We start from the raw sequence: 16,419 nt of genomic DNA on the forward strand, positions 1-16,419 counted from the left end.
CCGAGCCAATACTCAAGCACGCAAGTTGAACGGTCAACGTCGCCAGAGTGTCAATGCGCACATCCTTCGATAGTAATACATCCGTCGCCAGTATATTCGAGTACCTCGACGTTATCACAAGGTTATTGAAACCCTGCCATGTACCCCACGAACCTCTTGGATATAACGTTCCGTTTCTATACCATCCGGACCGATTTGGGCTTTCGGACAACTTTTACACCTTTATTCGGCGTTAGCATCTGTGAAGGCTTCACTAAATCCGAGCACATTTTGTTGCCACGAGATTAAGGCGTTGTGTTCGGAAGTGTGGTACCTTTTGTCTACACGCTGTATGGAGTTAACGGCTATAAGCGCTGGGCAACACGAAACTGCGAGCCTCGCGCATCAGCCTATCGCTTGCTCTAGCACTATTATCCAAAGTGCTGTAGTCTAGGCACCAGGTGCATTCTTCTTCTCTAGCACCCGATTCGCCACTGTCATACTGCATCATCGTCGTGCCAAATACAGATGGCATAGATTTCAGCTTTGTAAAATCAGTCAGCGTCAGCACTTGTAGTAATGAAGGCTTTGATACCCCTCGCGTAGAAGGAAGAAATTATTTGATTGTTGGTCTTTGCCATCTACTGTAGTGTTTCATATCGATGTGCTGCCCAATGTGTATGCTCTTGAAAGGGCAATTGCTTTCTCTCTTGCGTAGATCTCGTAACAACGACGCGTTAGGGGTAAGGATAGCATGTTGCTAACGCATACTACGACCAGGGCGAAATGTCTTAGGTAATAAGCACTAAGAAACGAGGCCACCGTCATGCCCCACGTTTCATACCCTACCAGTGGAGTAGAGTAGACGCTCTATCGAGGCAGCTGTCGTGGCCATTCCGTTCCAGTGCTACCGCTTACTTTCTACGATAAAGATATGGAAATGTACTCAATCTACATAAATACTCGAGTACCCCTTCCAGACTGAAGGTAGCACTTCTACAGGAACATCCAAAGCTCTTCCTCCTGACCTTTATTGAGCCTGCATTATTCTCATATTATTGCTCATCTCTGCTACATTCAAAACACCGTTCATGATGGCGGACTTCAAACCCTACAGCGAGCAGCCCGAGCTCCATACCAAAGCCCCTTACCGCGCTGCTATGCTCACCCAACCTGCAAATCTCAAGCAAGCGCTTAAAGACGCTCAAGCTGATGCGAGTAAGAGTCTCATGGGTATCGCACAAGGCATCCCAAGTACCTTTATGACGAAGTTGATCGCATCCACGAAGCCAGATTTCATCTGGTTCGATGTGGAGCATGGCATGTACAACCGGTTGACATTACACGAGTAAGTTGTCTTGTTAAGATGGTCAACCATGAGATTGTTTTAGGGCTGGGGTATACATGAGAGCATACCGCTGACCGATGCGACACAGTTGCATCCACGCCGCACAGCATCACTCGGAGGGAAAATCAATGGCCATCTGCCGTGTACCAAAAAATGACGAAATCAGCCTCACAACAGCACTTGATGCAGGTTGTGCCGGAATCGTCATCCCGCATGTTGAGACCGCCCAAGAAGTCAAGGACTTCATGAAAGAGATGTACTTTGGCGGTACGTCACCCTTTCTTCTCTTTATCTTCCCCATGATACTAAAACGTTTTTCTAGGCGGCAAAGGCCACCGTTCATTCAGTCCCTGGACCTTCACTCCTGGAATGACCCAGTCTCTCTACCCCAACGATGCCTACCAGGTGCAGACAGCGAACAATCACGTCTGTATCATCCCGCAGATCGAATCGGTCAAGGGTGTTGAGAACTGCGAGGAGATTGCTGCAGTAGAAGGCATCTCTGGTCTCATGTTCGGCCCTGGAGATTACATGATTGAGGCTGGTATGGATATCGATGGATTCTTGAAGGGAAACCCTGATCCCAAGTTCTTCGAGGCGATGGGCAAGTTCAATGCTGCGGCCGCCAAGCATGATTTACCTATCTTTGGGTAAGTTTATGGCCCTTTCCGATTTTGAAAAAGGTAGCTAATGATGATCAGTGGTGTGATGGGGGTAGACCAGATACCAATGGCCATTCAGTCAGGTATGCGAGCAATTGCTGTGCAGTTCGATGTCTGGGGCACTACACGACTCTTTGCAAATTCTTTGGAAGAGGGCTGGAAACATGCAAAGAGCTTCGAGGGAAACCCGAAACCGAGTATGGCGGACGGACAGGCGAAGACGCCTTGATAAGTTTGGTTAATGAATGGAGGAGCTCGATTTTCTTGTGTTGTGAGGTAACAGATGAATGTAGCTAGGGAGGTTGTACTCCTAATCCCACAATGAGTAATGATAGACTGAACATCTGACGCAGTTCGCAGTCAGCTGTGTTACCTTCGCGAGTTGTTGCTGTGCCGCTGTCGCCACTGTTAATGGATTTCGGAAGACGCGAGAGGAGGAACCGATATAGCGTAGGGATAAATCCGACTTTACCGTAGTGCAAGGCAGAAATCCTGGAAGTGATCATTGTTGCACACCCCAAAGAGGACATTGATTTTCCTGCCACATTAGGCGTCCGGTTGAAGGCCACCTTAACGAGGCTGTGTGCGTACTTGGCACTCTGAGAGTTTGCCAATCAGCTCTACCGGTGCGCGGAGCGTTTCTTGAACTCTATGAGCTATACTCGAAAGAGCTAGCCGGGTGCTACTCACCATGAGAAGGATGGACATAGCCTTGTGATGCCATCGCCGGGCGGTGATATAAGTAGAACAATTCGATCGTCTTGCAAATATTGGTAGTGCCTACCGACATTCCCTTTGATACAGTATCAATTTGCATGCGTTGGTGCAAATTTGTATATCAAGATATCACTTCCTCATCATGTCCTTCCCAACTTCAATAAATCTTGACAACTGCGAACAAGACTCATCCAACAAATACATTTGCAGCACGTCTGCTCCGAACAGTAACTACGGTTAGTATATCTTGAGGTCTTGTCTCACGTTCGAATACCTAATTCTGGATACTAGAAAATGCAAAGAACGATGCGCAAAGCGCCTTCGGTAAGTTCATCTTTACAGCATTGAAACGGTCCAGTCCGACTGACTACTGATAAAGACAATGCCGTGAAAGCGCAGCAGAGAACAATTGGCATAGGCGTGGGGGTTGGAGTAGGACTGTTTCTCCTTTTCGCTGGCCTGGCTATCTGGGCGTTCCGACGGCATAGCAAGAAGCGAACGCGACAAATAAACGAACAAGCACAGACACAGGCGAGTGTGCTACAGCCGAAGATGTCACAGACGAACCCGCCGCAACCGTGGATAGGTCAGCGAGATGAAGTGGACGGGCTAGCATATAGGACTGAGGTTGAGGCTCAAGACAAACCGCACCAGTACCAATCGTACCAGGCCCAGGAGATGAACGCGAATCCGTACGGTAGCCAGTTCCAAGGTGGTCCGATATTGGAAGCGCAAGGAACACATGATGCTCAGGAGATGCCGTTGAGCTATAAGCACCATCCGCCGCAGGAAATGCCAGGAGGCACACAGGACAGGGGTGTTGAGAGGCGATGAGTTAGTTCGTGTTGCAATACCAGAATTTCATCTCACATCAGCGTTCTGATGTAAGGGCACGACATTTTGACTGATAACAACATGCTTCGGATAGAGCGGACAGTTCCAAACTATGTGGTTAGTGGTAGAGGTTTTGGATGGTTCCAGCCGGTCGCCTCCACCTCGCGTCAAATGTGGCCCGTGCGTTACCAGCCATCACCCAACCACCACATTTCCAGCCTTCGAGAAATTACGCAACACAACGGCAGCTACTATGGATCTAATAAACGGATACCTACATCGCAGTTTCCACTCTGTTCTCTGCCAGCGCATACCAACACCGAACCCGTGCTCAACACGTGTACACGACTATCAACGGCGCCGGACAGTCAATAAGCCTCTTTGATACTTTCAAGACCATGCTTCTCAACCCCCGAACTCTGGCTCTGGCCGCTCTTTTCTCCACACTGGTTACTGGTCGGCCTTTTGACTCACCAAAACCGCGCGATGTTGGTCGACGCGATAAGAGCTATTCGGTTGTCAATGTTGGTGGAGATTCATCAACCCCAGCACCTGCGATAGCCACTTCGGTGATTGAGACGACAAAGACCGTCGAAGTCGTCGGTCCGGGAGCAACAGTCACTCAGGAAGTTACTGCGACCGTCATCAAGCCTCAGCCGGCGCCAGCACCGACAACCAGCTGCAGCTCGAGCAGCGCATCGAAGTCTTCGTCTTCGTCAACACCCGCTCCAACAACGACGTCGACGTCGACTCCGGGAGGATCTTCATCAACTCCCAGTCCGTCGGTACCTTCATCAACATCCATCGCAACATCAACCATCTCAAGCTCGTTCTCTAGTAGCATCTCGACACCAATCGAGACGCCGAAGCCAATATTCGTTACCGTCACAATATCGAAGGGCGATGGTCCTACCGAGTACTATGACGATGGCATGTGGCACACCCACTACCGCATCAAAACGTTCGAGGCTGCCGCAGTGGTCACGGCGGCCCCGTAGCCGGCTTCACGAGCTTGTTCTCTCACACCCCAGAGGAAGGCATTATCCCGAGGTGCGTTGAATGGAGCCTTCATTCTCTTCTCTCGCTTGGGCGGTGGACTGGTCCGATCCGCCTGTTCTTTTCTTCTACTGTGTTTTACGATATATACGAGTAATGGTTGGAAGCCATCATATGATGGCGAGGATTGGAAGTATGATGACTAGACGCGTCTGCGAGACGAGCACACATGTACAATTAGATTAGATAATAGATTCATGAACAAGCGCAAGTTTTGAAATGGAAGAGTGATGGCTAGACTAGTGATGACGCAGCTCGAAGGGGAAGCTCCCATCCCTGCTGGCTTGGCGAACGGTTACGCCCAAGGCGGCGGTGCCTATCCACCACGACCAGCTCTCCACAACCCCGGACGATCCGCTTCTCTCGCACACAATGGCGTCGCCGCCCCCCGTAGAAGACCAAGCTCGTCTGCTCGAAGATGCCCTCGCCGTGGTGCGCCAGCAGACGATGCTCATGCGGCGGTGTCTCGAGACGCCGGGCAAGTTGATGGATGCGCTCAAGTGCAGGTACGCGTGTGACGTGATATGAGGGCTGTTCTGGCTATGCGCTGCAGTGCTAATGACTCCAATGCACAGCTCGACACTTGTCTCCGAACTTCGGACCAGCAGCCTCGGCCCGAAGCAGTACTACGAGCTCTACATGGCCGTCTTCGATGCCCTGCGCCATCTCGCCGTCTACCTCCGCGAGAACCACCCCGTAAATCACCTCGCCGATCTCTACGAACTCGTCCAGTATGCCGGAAATATCATCCCCCGCCTGTACCTCATGGTCACCGTCGGGACCGTCTACATGGCTATTGAGGATGCGCCCGTCAAGGAGATTATGAAGGATATGATGGAGATGAGTCGCGGAGTCCAACACCCTATCCGTGGTCTGTTTTTGCGGTACTACCTTGCGGGTCAAGCACGCGACTGCCTTCCATCTGGCGACAGCGAGGGGCCCGAGGGCAATCTCCAGGACTCCATCAGCTTCATCTTGACAAACTTCGTCGAGATGAACAAGCTGTGGGTGCGACTACAACATCAGGGACATTCGAGAGAGCGCGAACAGCGTACCAAAGAGCGACAGGAACTGCAACTTCTCGTGGGAAGTAACCTGGTCAGACTCAGCCAATTGGTTGACTTGGAGAACTACAAGAAGATCTTGAACCCGTTGCTAGAGCAGATTGTACAATGTCGGGATGTTCTAGCGCAAGAATACCTACTGGAGGGTATGTCACAAACTGTGGACACCCGGAGACCGCTAACATGCAGCAGTTGTCACACAGGTTTTCCCTGACGAATTCCACCTACACACGCTCGATCAGTTCCTCTCTGCCGTTGCGCGCTTGAACCCACATGTAAATGTTAAAGCCATTGTCGTGGGCCTCATGGACCGATTGTCGTCGTATGCGCAAAGAGAAGCCGAGTCCGAAAGCCCAGAACAGCGCAAGAAGACGGAAGAAGAGTCGATAGCACAGCTCATGGAACAAATGCGGATAGCAAAGGAGAAGAAGGCGGCCGAACCAGAGCCAGCGCCAGCGCAGCAGAACGGAGACGCACCAGAGACTTCGGAGACGGAACCAAGCACAGAAGAGGCTTCCGAAGAACCACCCAAACCAACGGATACCTCTGCTGAGACTGAAGAAAACCAAGCGACCGAGACAGATGGTGACATCGAGAAGAGGCGCGGTATACCCAACAACGTCAAACTGTTCGAGATCTTTCACGAACAGGTACAGACGCTGGTTAAGATGCAGCGGTTGCCAATACAGGACACAATCGGATTACTGGTGTCGCTGGCAAACCTCGCCTTGTATGTTTTACAAATATTTATGATGATGATGACGACGATTGTGCTAATTCTACTAGAAACATCTATCCCGAAAGACTCGATTACATTGACCAGGTCCTTACCTTTGCAAACCAAAAGGTCGCCGAATACCAAAACAGCGCCGACTTACACTCACAAGCCACCCAAAGCCAGATCCTCAGCCTCCTCCTTTCGCCGATCAAGACCTACATCTCTCTCTTCACCGCGCTCGCGTTACCGAACTTCATCCCTCTTCTACATTCACAACCGTACCCGACTCGGAGAGCAGTTGCTGGCGAAGTTGCAAGGAGTCTGATGCGGAATCAGACCTTCATTGCATCTGTAGAGAACCTCGAAAGTGTGCTGGAGATTCTCAAGGTCCTCATTCGTGAAGGCATCCAACAAGCCCAAGGATACCCAGGTGGACCAATTCAAAGACGAGCACAGGAGACAGAGGAGACAATAGAAGAGCAAGGATGGCTAGCGCGGATAGTACATCTCATCCGTGGCAAGGACAACGATACCCAATTCAAGGCGAGTATAATTAATGTTCAACCAAGATGCACACTAACAGCTCTCTCAGCTCCTCCAAGCTGCGCGCAAGTCTTTTGCCGAAGGCAACGAGCGTGTCAAATACACATCCCCGGCCATTATCACAGCATCACTCAAGCTCGCACGTCAATACAAGAAGCGCGAACACTTCGAAGACAACTGGCAATCGCAGTCATCAGCTCTTTACAAGTTCATGCACAACACTCTATCGACGCTGTACACCCGCGTTACAGGCTCCGCAGATCTCTCGCTCCGCCTCTTCATCGCCTGCGGTCAAGTAGCAGATCAAAACGGTTTCGAGGAGGTCGCGTACGAGTTCTTCGCGCAAGCATTTACAATATATGAGGAAGCGATTAGCGATTCAAGAGCGCAGTTTCAGGCCGTGTGCGTCATTGCGAGTGGCCTCCATACAACGAGGAACTTTGGCAAGGAGAACTACGATACCTTGATTACAAAGTGCGCGTTGCATGGAAGCAAGCTACTCAAGAAGCCAGATCAATGTCGTGCGGTATACCTTGCAAGTCACCTGTGGTGGGCGACTGAGATTAGGGCGTTGGGCGAAGAGGATCCAAAGAACGTGAGCGAAATCAATTCTACTCTTGACAAGATTGATACTGACAAGTATAGCTCTATCGCGATGGCAAGCGTGTGCTTGAGTGCTTACAGCGTGCTCTCCGCGTGGCCGATGCATGCATGGACGCTGCGGTCTCTGTTGAGCTGTTTGTTGAGATACTCAACAGATATGTCTACTACTTCGACCAAGAGAACGACGCTGTAAGTTGCACTCTTCTCCTTTCATATGAATGTCACTAACAACGAGCAGGTCACAACGAAGTACCTCAACGGCCTCATCGAGCTCATCCACTCAAACTTACAATCCAACGAGAATGCTTCTTCGCTTGAGAACCCAAGGAAACACTTTCAGCGTACCCTGGATTACATAGCGAGTCGAGAGTACGAAGGCGTGGTCACGGCACCGAAGTAATGTTTGTAGGAAAAGGAGACGCGGTGCCTATTTTGAGTTGGAACTCCTTGTACGACTACATGTACATGGATATTGCACGCTCGTATACCAAGTACATAGCATGGGAAAATCGAGAATGTTAATGAAGTCGAATGTGTTGTAGTGTGAACGCGTCTGTGCTGATATCTTCATAATCGCTTGCAAGGAGAATAGTGACGATCAGCTTAATCGCAACTAGCCAAGTCTATCATGAGCACACGTCAGAAGAGGAACGAAAGTGAGAATGTGTTGGTGCTAGTGCATTTACAGGTTGTCAGACTCTGTCAAATTTCATGTCCTCTTATCTTTGCATTAACAATCCGTTTTCGATCTTCAAAAAGGAGCAAGTGTTTGGTGTATGAACATGCATGCATTCTGTCCTTCCCAAAAATAAAGGTAAGCCGATGGCGCCGTTACCTGAATCTTGACTTCACAGTGGGACATGGGAAAGAGAGGGCAGCATTTTATATGGCAGATATTGTAGAGTTAAGAGTAAGACAAGTAAGAAACCTACTTGCGCCAGTTCATTCTCTGGAGGAGAGCGCCATAGACTTCATATGAGCTTGACGTCCCATGTCGTGTACGCTTTGAGCCTCTAACTTTCCCACGACTTCTCCGAATAACGAAGTTCTAGTTCCTCTACAGAACTAAGACATGGTCATGTCAGGCAGCTTTCCCTTGTAAAACTCGGAACGCCCCTCGTAATCGAAATCCAATCCGACACATCCAAACTCGACCATTTTCTTATCGAAGTTCTGGTACGTGTACTCGATGAACATGTCAATACCCACATCGTAGTTAGTACAAGCTCTATCAGATTCACATTTTGGGAGGACTCACCACACCCAGCACCACCGGCGGTCCAAATCTCCGCACCATTGAAGCAACCCCTATCAACGACCCACCTGCGATCTACCCACTCCGTACCCGGAAACATCTTGCTCGCCACGTCCAACATGACCCTATTTGTAGTAGCCTTCTTCCCCTGCAACACCCCACTCCTTGCCAACCACTGCAGATTTGAAAATACGAAGTCAGTGTATGTCTCACATGCATTTCGTATAGGCACAACTTACCATGGCTCCCGTACATGTCGTTAAGATGACTTTGGTCTGCTTACTTGCCTCCTTCAAGAACGACAGGCTCTCTTCTTTGACAGTAGCTGGGTTTGGGCCACCGAGGAGCAGGATATCGAGATCGCGTGGAGCAGTCGCATAGGTGTGCGTGGGACGCACGTACATGTCTGGTGTGACATGGGCGGAATCCATGGAGGAAGAAATATAGAGAAAGTCCATGGGGATGGCATGGGGCACCATGGAAGCGAACTGCGGATTCATAGCTGCGATCAGATTGATGGTTTGGGGAGTCAAGTTGCCGAGGAGGTCAAGGCCCGCAAGGTCCTAGATATGGATGTACAAAGTCAGTGTATATCTCTGGTACCTCTGCAACAGAGACACCCACGGTCATTTGAGTTTCTTCGTAGAGGACGCCGACGCGGATGGGAGTCTTGGTTGGGCACATTTTGGTGATATTGGGAGATTTGGATTATGGTCAAAGTTCGTGGGGTTGTTGGTGGTTCGAAATATTGGTCATTGTCTTCAAGCACTTTATAAAACTTCGATTGTACGCAACGGATGTACAGATGCATCCCGCTCCGCTTGTAGTGGCATGTAGATCCACGCATCATTTTCATCCTTCAGTGCTTTCGTGCACTTCCAGATTGAATTTACTGTCACGAACGAATAGTGGCTGCAAGAATGTTGTTGCCTGAAATGTGAGGTGGAGACAAAGAACCGGAGCGGATATGAGAATCACGCCGTGCCGCTTAGGCAACAGGTAATGGGAATTTGATTGTATAAAACTAGACGCCTAAGAGACTTGGATAGGAAATTCTCAGATCTGAGTTGTAGGTATGTACAAGAAGGAAAACGTTCGATAGGGAACGGTGTATGGACCACTGTATGCGTAGCGCACCATAGGTACAAATTGCTAGGGGCACCAGTCAAGTGTCGATATACAATGGATAACCATTAGAGATTAATGAAAGTCATGATTTCGTGGGCACCGCTGCATCAGTACCTGAGCGGCGTTTCTGAGCTGAAACGACGGAATTCCTCCCTCGCCAATTCTCGCTCTCTTGCATCGGAGCTCGTCGAGCTATTATCAGTACTGTACTTTGAACTTGTCTGTCGTGTCATCATGTAGGAAGCGGGTGTGACAGGGGTGATAGGAGTCTTGGGCGTCTTGGGTTCCTCTGATCCTGCGACTGAGGCAGCACGTGTTCGCTGGAGCGATGCGTCTACGATTCGAGTAGAATCGCTACTCATGTGGTTGAGTAGTGAGATAATCTCCAGACTAGGACTTCTTGCCGGACTGGGGCGGTGAGGAGGTCTGATCGACGACTCCGTAGGCCTTTGAATTGGAATTTCGGGTATCTTTTCGACAGCAGGGGTTCTTCGACCCCCCTGAGAGTTAGCGCTATTCGCGCGACTGCGAATGACCTCTTTCTGTGGAAAGGTAACTCGCTTGCGGGCATTTCGAGACGGTGAGCGACCATCGTTTGTAGAGGGTAGAGTCGGCGTATAAACCTGAACTGGAGACTTTCGATGTGATCTTGGAGGTGGTGTCGCAAGGCTAGATTTTGGTCTTTCACTATTCATCTCCAACTTTGCTAGGGCGTCGGTCACCGCATCACCTACGTCTATCTCGTTTAACTGGTGATGCTCAAGTTCGTAGGTCTCTCGTTGTGGTGTAGCTCGGCGCGAGGGCGGGTTTGTATGCTCCAAAACGGAGCTTGCATTCGGCGGTGGGGTAGAAGCTGGCAATGGCCACTCGGCAGGAAGCTCAGGAACTGGAGGCACGTTGGCTTCGGCGCGCGGAGTCTTGTCGTTTAGCGTCGATTTAGAGGAGGTCGCGAATGAAATGGTGGTATGCCGACTTCTCGAAGAATCGCCCGAGAGGCGCTTGACTTTCCAGCTGCCTGTCTTGTCATCCACTTCTAGTGTAGAGTGAGGGTATTGCAGCGAATCAGCTAGTGTCTGTGTATCCTCGAACACTGAGGACTGATATCTGTGCAATGTCTGGTTTGAGTCGTTCGGTTGCAGCATTGAAATAGGAAGTACGGGCGCTGGGAGAGGTAGATTCTTCTCGTTCTCGTCGTGCAGGTCGATACGACTTCTAGAATAGTCGCCTGACTTTCTTGCTCCGTTTGGCACATAGAAACGTAGGTCGACACGGACTACAGCGAACATGATGATGACGAGGATCTCAGTAACAAAGTTGAAGCAGTAGAAGCTTCCCTTGCTCAAGTACCATGGTAACTCGACAATGCCGCGCTGGACATCGACCAATGGGATTGCAGGAATCCAAGCCAATACGCATCTGAATATCTGTCCAATCGAGAGGAGGGACACCGAGATGAGTAGGATGGTGATGTTATATCTCAGTCGGCCAGCACCAAACTTGTCAATTTCTGTTCGTGGGATGAGGAGAGAGACGCCGACGAGAATAGCTGGTGCGACGCAGAATATGGTGAAATACGTCTGCGCAATGACGAACAAAACGTGGAAGGCATCGAGTTTACTTTGGTTGCGCGTAAAGAACTGCCATATCTGGCTGACAATGAGCATGAGCAGTGTAGCTACCAGCACGACAAGCCCGCCTCTGTGGAAGATGCGGTACGGTGTTGACCATCCTAGACGTGCGTGTTGGGCGCGGACAACGCGTTGGACGAAGAACCAGTTCACACCGTACAAGATGATGGTACCGATGTAGACGAAGATGTTCGCTGCGATAGCAAGACCGACATTCCTAGGATAGTTGGACCATGCTATCCGCAAGGACATTGTAATGACTCGAATCTTGCAGAGACCTGCGGCATGTTAGTCGCCGCCATACCAATCGGAGGGTGTGGTGGGAGTATACCAAGAATAGCGCCATTGAATATGAACTTATGCCCGCGACCCTTGTTGCCCTTCAGAATCTTGATGTGGATGATACCAAACATGAGGTATAGGATAAGTAAAACGACTGAGACAGGCACATCAGGCACGATCATAGGTGTTCCACCCAAGCCGGCATTCAGAGGTGCATACGGGGGGCCTCGTCCAGCTTGCCCAGATGCTCCAGCCTGGGTATGGTTAGTTATGCGTAGCAGGTGGCTGAAGTTGACATCACTCACTGGAGGACCCTGGGTTCCTTGCTGCGAAGACATCTTTGCCTGTTTGATGTTCGACGTATGAAACGTTTGCTGCAGAGGAGGTTGGAGAGGACCAAAAAGCTCCACGTTGGAGGCGGGAAAGAGGTGGTGTATATCAGGTTCTACGACCACTCGACTGCTGCGGTCTAGACGATAGTATGCATCGCTTAGGGCAGGGCACCAGTAGGCCCAGATAAGCAAACCAGATGACGAGTATGCAGTCAAGATTCCATGTCTGCTTCTAATTGGATGGGCAATGGTTCCATATGGTGTGCGCGGCCTATCCGCAGCCGTGCTTAGATGTGGGCAGCACAACGCCTTCACTAAATCGGGGTGCCGGCTTCTTCGGAGAGTGGATACTTACCGCACCCGTGGTACGCGAGCGATCATTCCGCTGATCTAACACTTTGCTATTCTCAACGCATAGTATGCTTTTTCTCGTCGGGCCTCCTGTCTATGGTGTCCAGGAGCTGCCACATCTTGCAGTATGTAAGACATGCTATTCTTGAATAAGAGCATTGCCTGAGTCTCAGTGTAGTCTGCTGTGCCTCAATAAGGCGCCTCTATGTTGACGTTATCGAAGGCTGATGGTAGTACCGGGTCTCCTCAGTGATGCCGGAGATCTGCAACAGTCCCTTCCTGAGTGGAGGATCGGCGAAAACGTCAAACGAGCTCCGACCAGATGAACCCAAAACGGACCACTATCTGGGGCACGGTGGTGGATGATGCGTGTATCGGGTGTTTTGCAGAATAAAAGACCGATTGTGCTTTTATCCTGAAATAGAAGTTGCATGTGAAACTGTAGAGGTAGTCGAAGAAAGATGGTGTCGCCCTTGCATGAAGGACCGGATTAGGATGTTTCCCCTGTTGTCGAGCCAGGGGGAATGGAGTTGTCGTTTGTGAGGTGGGCAATGGTTGTCCTGAGGTGTCGTGTGTGGCTGATGGCAGCTACCCCAGATTTTCGGCGCGGTGAAACTTGTCGGAACCCTGTAATGAGGTCGGAACTTGACTTTATGTCATGTCCAACAATAACGTGTGCCACATGCAATTCGGTCAATGCTTCGTTCAAACCCTGTGGTAGTTTTCCGCGATTTCCTAGTCTATCATAATGCCGCCGAAGTCCAAGCAACGTGCGGTCAAGCCCGCCAACTCTAGCTCCAAGAAAGCCATCCCACAGCCCTTCACCGCAGCTCCGGCCGAACTCGACACCCTCCTCTCCACCTTTGACCGCTCGCTTGTATACATATCACACGTCGATGTGCATCCAGCATGGTTCAAACGGCGTATATTCGCCGTCCCTGTCCTCCTGAACACGACCATCCTCGCGCTTATACTATGGCGCCTGTACGCAATCGGACCCCACTACTGGGCCATTATCCTCTCCGTCCTCGGAAACCATAACGAAACCACCATATACTGGGCCACCACACCATGGGCGACTTTGATATGGAGGGTGGGAAAACGCATGCTCATGTTCATGCTGGACTTCTTGCTGTTCCGCTTCGTGGCACTCTGGCCATACACTTTCTTTGTGGAGCAGCCAGGCAACCCAGTGAGCTGGCGGTGGAACGTGGGGTTCAGAGACGACGAAGTATATGTGAGAGTGAGCAGGTCTTGGGGAGCGAAAGACCTGCTTGGAGAGGCCGAGGGCGGGAGTGGCCGGGCCGGAGCGGACAATCCCTTCTTCAAGACCAGAGTTCTACCCGCGGTTGACAAGTCGAGATTAAGAGAAAAGACGGGGTACCTACTCATGGATGCAGACTTTGATCTGGATTTCTTTGGCATGGTCGCTGCAACGCAACTCCTTGATCGCAAGGACATTACGCTTGATCACCTCCGCAAAAGCGTCTTCGTTTACGTCGGCGACCCTGAGACAGAGAATGGACAATGGGCTGTCTGGGAATGCGCAAAGCTTGACGAAGGCTCGGAAACGGAAGCGAGGGACAAGGTCATACAGTTTAAAGAACGGCTCACGGCTATGGGCAAGGAGAGCTTGTTCTTCCGGTGGGTCGAGCTCATCCAGTACGAAAGTAATGCGCCCGGCGGTTTTACGCAAGAGAGGCAGGTTGCAGCTGCGGAGAAAGTGAAGAAGATGTTCGAGGACGAAGGTGTGGATTTCGAGGTGTTTGAAAGGGAGATTGGGGGTATGTATGACATTGCTGGTGCTTAGCCTCGACATGTCGTCGAGCTTGAACACAGAAGAACGCAGTACGATTGGGCGGCATAGACGATATCAAAAAGATACCCAAGTGTTAAACATTTCAGATTTACATATCCCTCGTAAAGTCATGAGTGACGCGCGTGAACAAACGCCTGAGATGCGATTTGACTTCTCCCTTGACTTCATCCCCTACTCCTAAGCATCTTCCCCAACGAACCACCCAAGATCTTCGCCTCTTTACTTCTTGATCTCAGCGTCGGACTCGCATGCCTAGACTCCCGAGTCTTAGTCTCTGTAGGCGAAGTCTCCCTGCGTCTCCGTGTAGCAGCACCTCTGACTTCTGCGCTGCTGGAGGAGTTGAGCGTATCGCTACGCTTCCTTAGACGGCGAGTTGGACTCGAGGAAGAGGTCTGAGGATTTGAATACGATTGAGAGGAGGTGTGGGGAGATACAGAGGTAGACGTCGCCCTACGTCTGTGCTTCTCCTCACCATGCTTGGTTTCTGGCGTCCGAGCCACTGCAGGGCTAGGTGTACGTGTCCGTTCTCGTGCTCCTTGTAGTTGTTGTGTCCTTTCCTTCTCTGCTGCCACACTTCTTCTCTCCATGTCCTCCAGTTCGTCGATAGATACCTGCACCACCTTCTTCGCCTCGATTTCTTCTGGGCGTCTTCTTACAGGCACATCGTTTCTTGACGCGGCATACGCGTCTAGTATCTTCTCCACTTCTTTGCGATTGGCATCTGTGCTTGCTAGACGGACGACCTCTAGAACAAGGAGGAAGGCGAGAATGTAGCCGACGAAGAAGCCGGTTCTGGTCCAAAACTCAGGGTTTACAAGGAAAGAGAAGAGTTTGATAGTCGTGACGAACATTTTGGCCGTCGACCGTTCGATTGGCTAAAGACTGTAGTATGATATGTCTAGAAGTCCGCCAGAGAGCAAAGCTGACAGTCGTGAGCGAGGGGCGGCCGATAAGACTGTGTAGTAGTAATCCTGTTCGACCCCAAATTACGGCGCGAATGCGACGTATTCGTCAATAAGAAGTGAATGAAAGTGTTGTGCGGCCCGCGCTCGAAGGATAAGAATAGTGTTACACCGCGACGTCTGCAAGTTGTTAGACTTGATTCACGTTGCTTTTACCTGCTCTCGCGCAGCAGCGAGCCCCTCCGCCTTTTAACCATCATGTCAAGCCCCCACAAGCCGCCGCACACTGAGACACCGTAAACCCACAAGGTACGCGTTCCAAGTCCGGCCCTAATCCTGCGAACGACATCCCAGATCAAAAGCCTATCTATGGTTGGGTTTGTGGGAGGATTGGCGGGCGGTGCTTGAAACCAATCAGCATGTTTCAGATGGGTTGTTGCAAGGATGTCTGGGGTAGCACATGTTTGGAGTCCGCGACACCATGCCAGATGCAGAAGTAAGCTTGCCTAGAAGCGAGGGGCGCGCGCCAATAGACTGGGGTAGCGGCGCGATGGTGTGTCCACACGGGCCTGAAGTTTGGCGTCTGTCGCTCATCATTAAACTCTGGCTGAGCAATCTACACATGGCGGCTTGTATAGCTTGGAGCTGAAAGAAGGCAAGGTCTGGAAAGAGCGCACAGCATCATGTGCCTCGGAGTAGCGCTGCTCACGATACCACGGAAGTGCACGCCCTTGCATTCGGAACGCTCCAGCAAATCACCAGAAACTATACAATTATCCCACCCATCAAAGCACGGGTTCGATATAGAATCTAGAAGAGACACGAGTAGTATCTTGAGCTAAAGGCGCCATGATCGATCGATCGTGATTTACAAGATCACACATCTCTGGACAACGTCAGTAGGTAGACAGAGAGATCCGTGCAAAACTCACCCTTCGTTGCTTGAGTCTCTCGATATCATCTTCCGCCTTTTTCAGCTTCTCGATGAGATCGTTAAGATCTCCCTCCAGCCTAGCTCTCATGGCAGCATTGTCTGCAGCAGTCCTCCGAAGATCCTCTTCCAGCTCCGTTATACGGCTCGTGTCTCTAAATATCATGGCCTTGATATCTGTGATGAGTTGTATCCCGACTGACGTAGTCGAAAGGTAGTAACCGTTGCCCACAAGCTCTGTTTGGAGCTGAAAGGGGCGGGCTTGTT

The 16,419-nt window shown here is 50.7% G+C and overlaps 6 protein-coding genes across 6 annotated transcripts; 3 read left to right on the forward strand and 3 right to left on the reverse strand.

The window, feature by feature from the left end:
- Positions 1–1,073: 1,073 nt before the first annotated feature.
- Positions 1,074–2,218, forward strand: J4E82_001010 (uncharacterized protein; the record flags this gene model as incomplete). Its single annotated transcript, XM_051727328.1, has 4 exons — positions 1,074–1,327; positions 1,416–1,594; positions 1,650–1,977; positions 2,029–2,218. The coding sequence occupies 4 exons, from the start codon at positions 1,074–1,076 to the stop codon at positions 2,216–2,218; spliced, it is 951 nt and encodes a 316-aa protein (XP_051593135.1).
- A 2,750-nt stretch (positions 2,219–4,968) lies between these two features.
- On the forward strand, positions 4,969–7,924 carry J4E82_001011 (uncharacterized protein; the record flags this gene model as incomplete). The annotated part of the gene is made up of 7 exons (XM_051727329.1): positions 4,969–5,102; positions 5,172–5,806; positions 5,853–6,390; positions 6,447–6,936; positions 6,971–7,516; positions 7,567–7,713; positions 7,763–7,924. The coding sequence occupies 7 exons, from the start codon at positions 4,969–4,971 to the stop codon at positions 7,922–7,924; spliced, it is 2,652 nt and encodes an 883-aa protein (XP_051593136.1).
- Positions 7,925–8,904: 980 nt separating this feature from the next.
- On the reverse strand, positions 8,905–9,409 carry J4E82_001012 (uncharacterized protein; the record flags this gene model as incomplete). The annotated part of the gene is made up of 3 exons (XM_051727330.1): positions 8,905–8,954; positions 9,063–9,342; positions 9,404–9,409. 3 exons carry the CDS (start codon positions 9,407–9,409, stop codon positions 8,905–8,907), a joined length of 336 nt encoding a protein of 111 aa, XP_051593137.1.
- A 605-nt stretch (positions 9,410–10,014) lies between these two features.
- J4E82_001013 (uncharacterized protein) lies at positions 10,015–12,155 on the reverse strand (the record flags this gene model as incomplete). Its single annotated transcript, XM_051727331.1, has 3 exons — positions 10,015–11,813; positions 11,867–12,071; positions 12,123–12,155. The coding sequence occupies 3 exons, from the start codon at positions 12,153–12,155 to the stop codon at positions 10,015–10,017; spliced, it is 2,037 nt and encodes a 678-aa protein (XP_051593138.1).
- A 1,093-nt stretch (positions 12,156–13,248) lies between these two features.
- Positions 13,249–14,310, forward strand: J4E82_001014 (uncharacterized protein; the record flags this gene model as incomplete). Its single annotated transcript, XM_051727332.1, has 1 exon — positions 13,249–14,310. One exon carries the CDS (start codon positions 13,249–13,251, stop codon positions 14,308–14,310), a length of 1,062 nt encoding a protein of 353 aa, XP_051593139.1.
- Positions 14,311–14,483: 173 nt separating this feature from the next.
- J4E82_001015 (uncharacterized protein) lies at positions 14,484–15,170 on the reverse strand (the record flags this gene model as incomplete). The annotated part of the gene is made up of 1 exon (XM_051727333.1): positions 14,484–15,170. The coding sequence occupies one exon, from the start codon at positions 15,168–15,170 to the stop codon at positions 14,484–14,486; it is 687 nt and encodes a 228-aa protein (XP_051593140.1).
- Positions 15,171–16,419: the final 1,249 nt, after the last annotated feature.

The sequence above is a fragment of the Alternaria postmessia genome (genome assembly GCF_024291825.1).
Source record: "Alternaria postmessia strain BMP 2775 chromosome Unknown scaffold_3, whole genome shotgun sequence".
Classification (NCBI taxonomy): domain Eukaryota; kingdom Fungi; phylum Ascomycota; class Dothideomycetes; order Pleosporales; family Pleosporaceae; genus Alternaria; species Alternaria postmessia.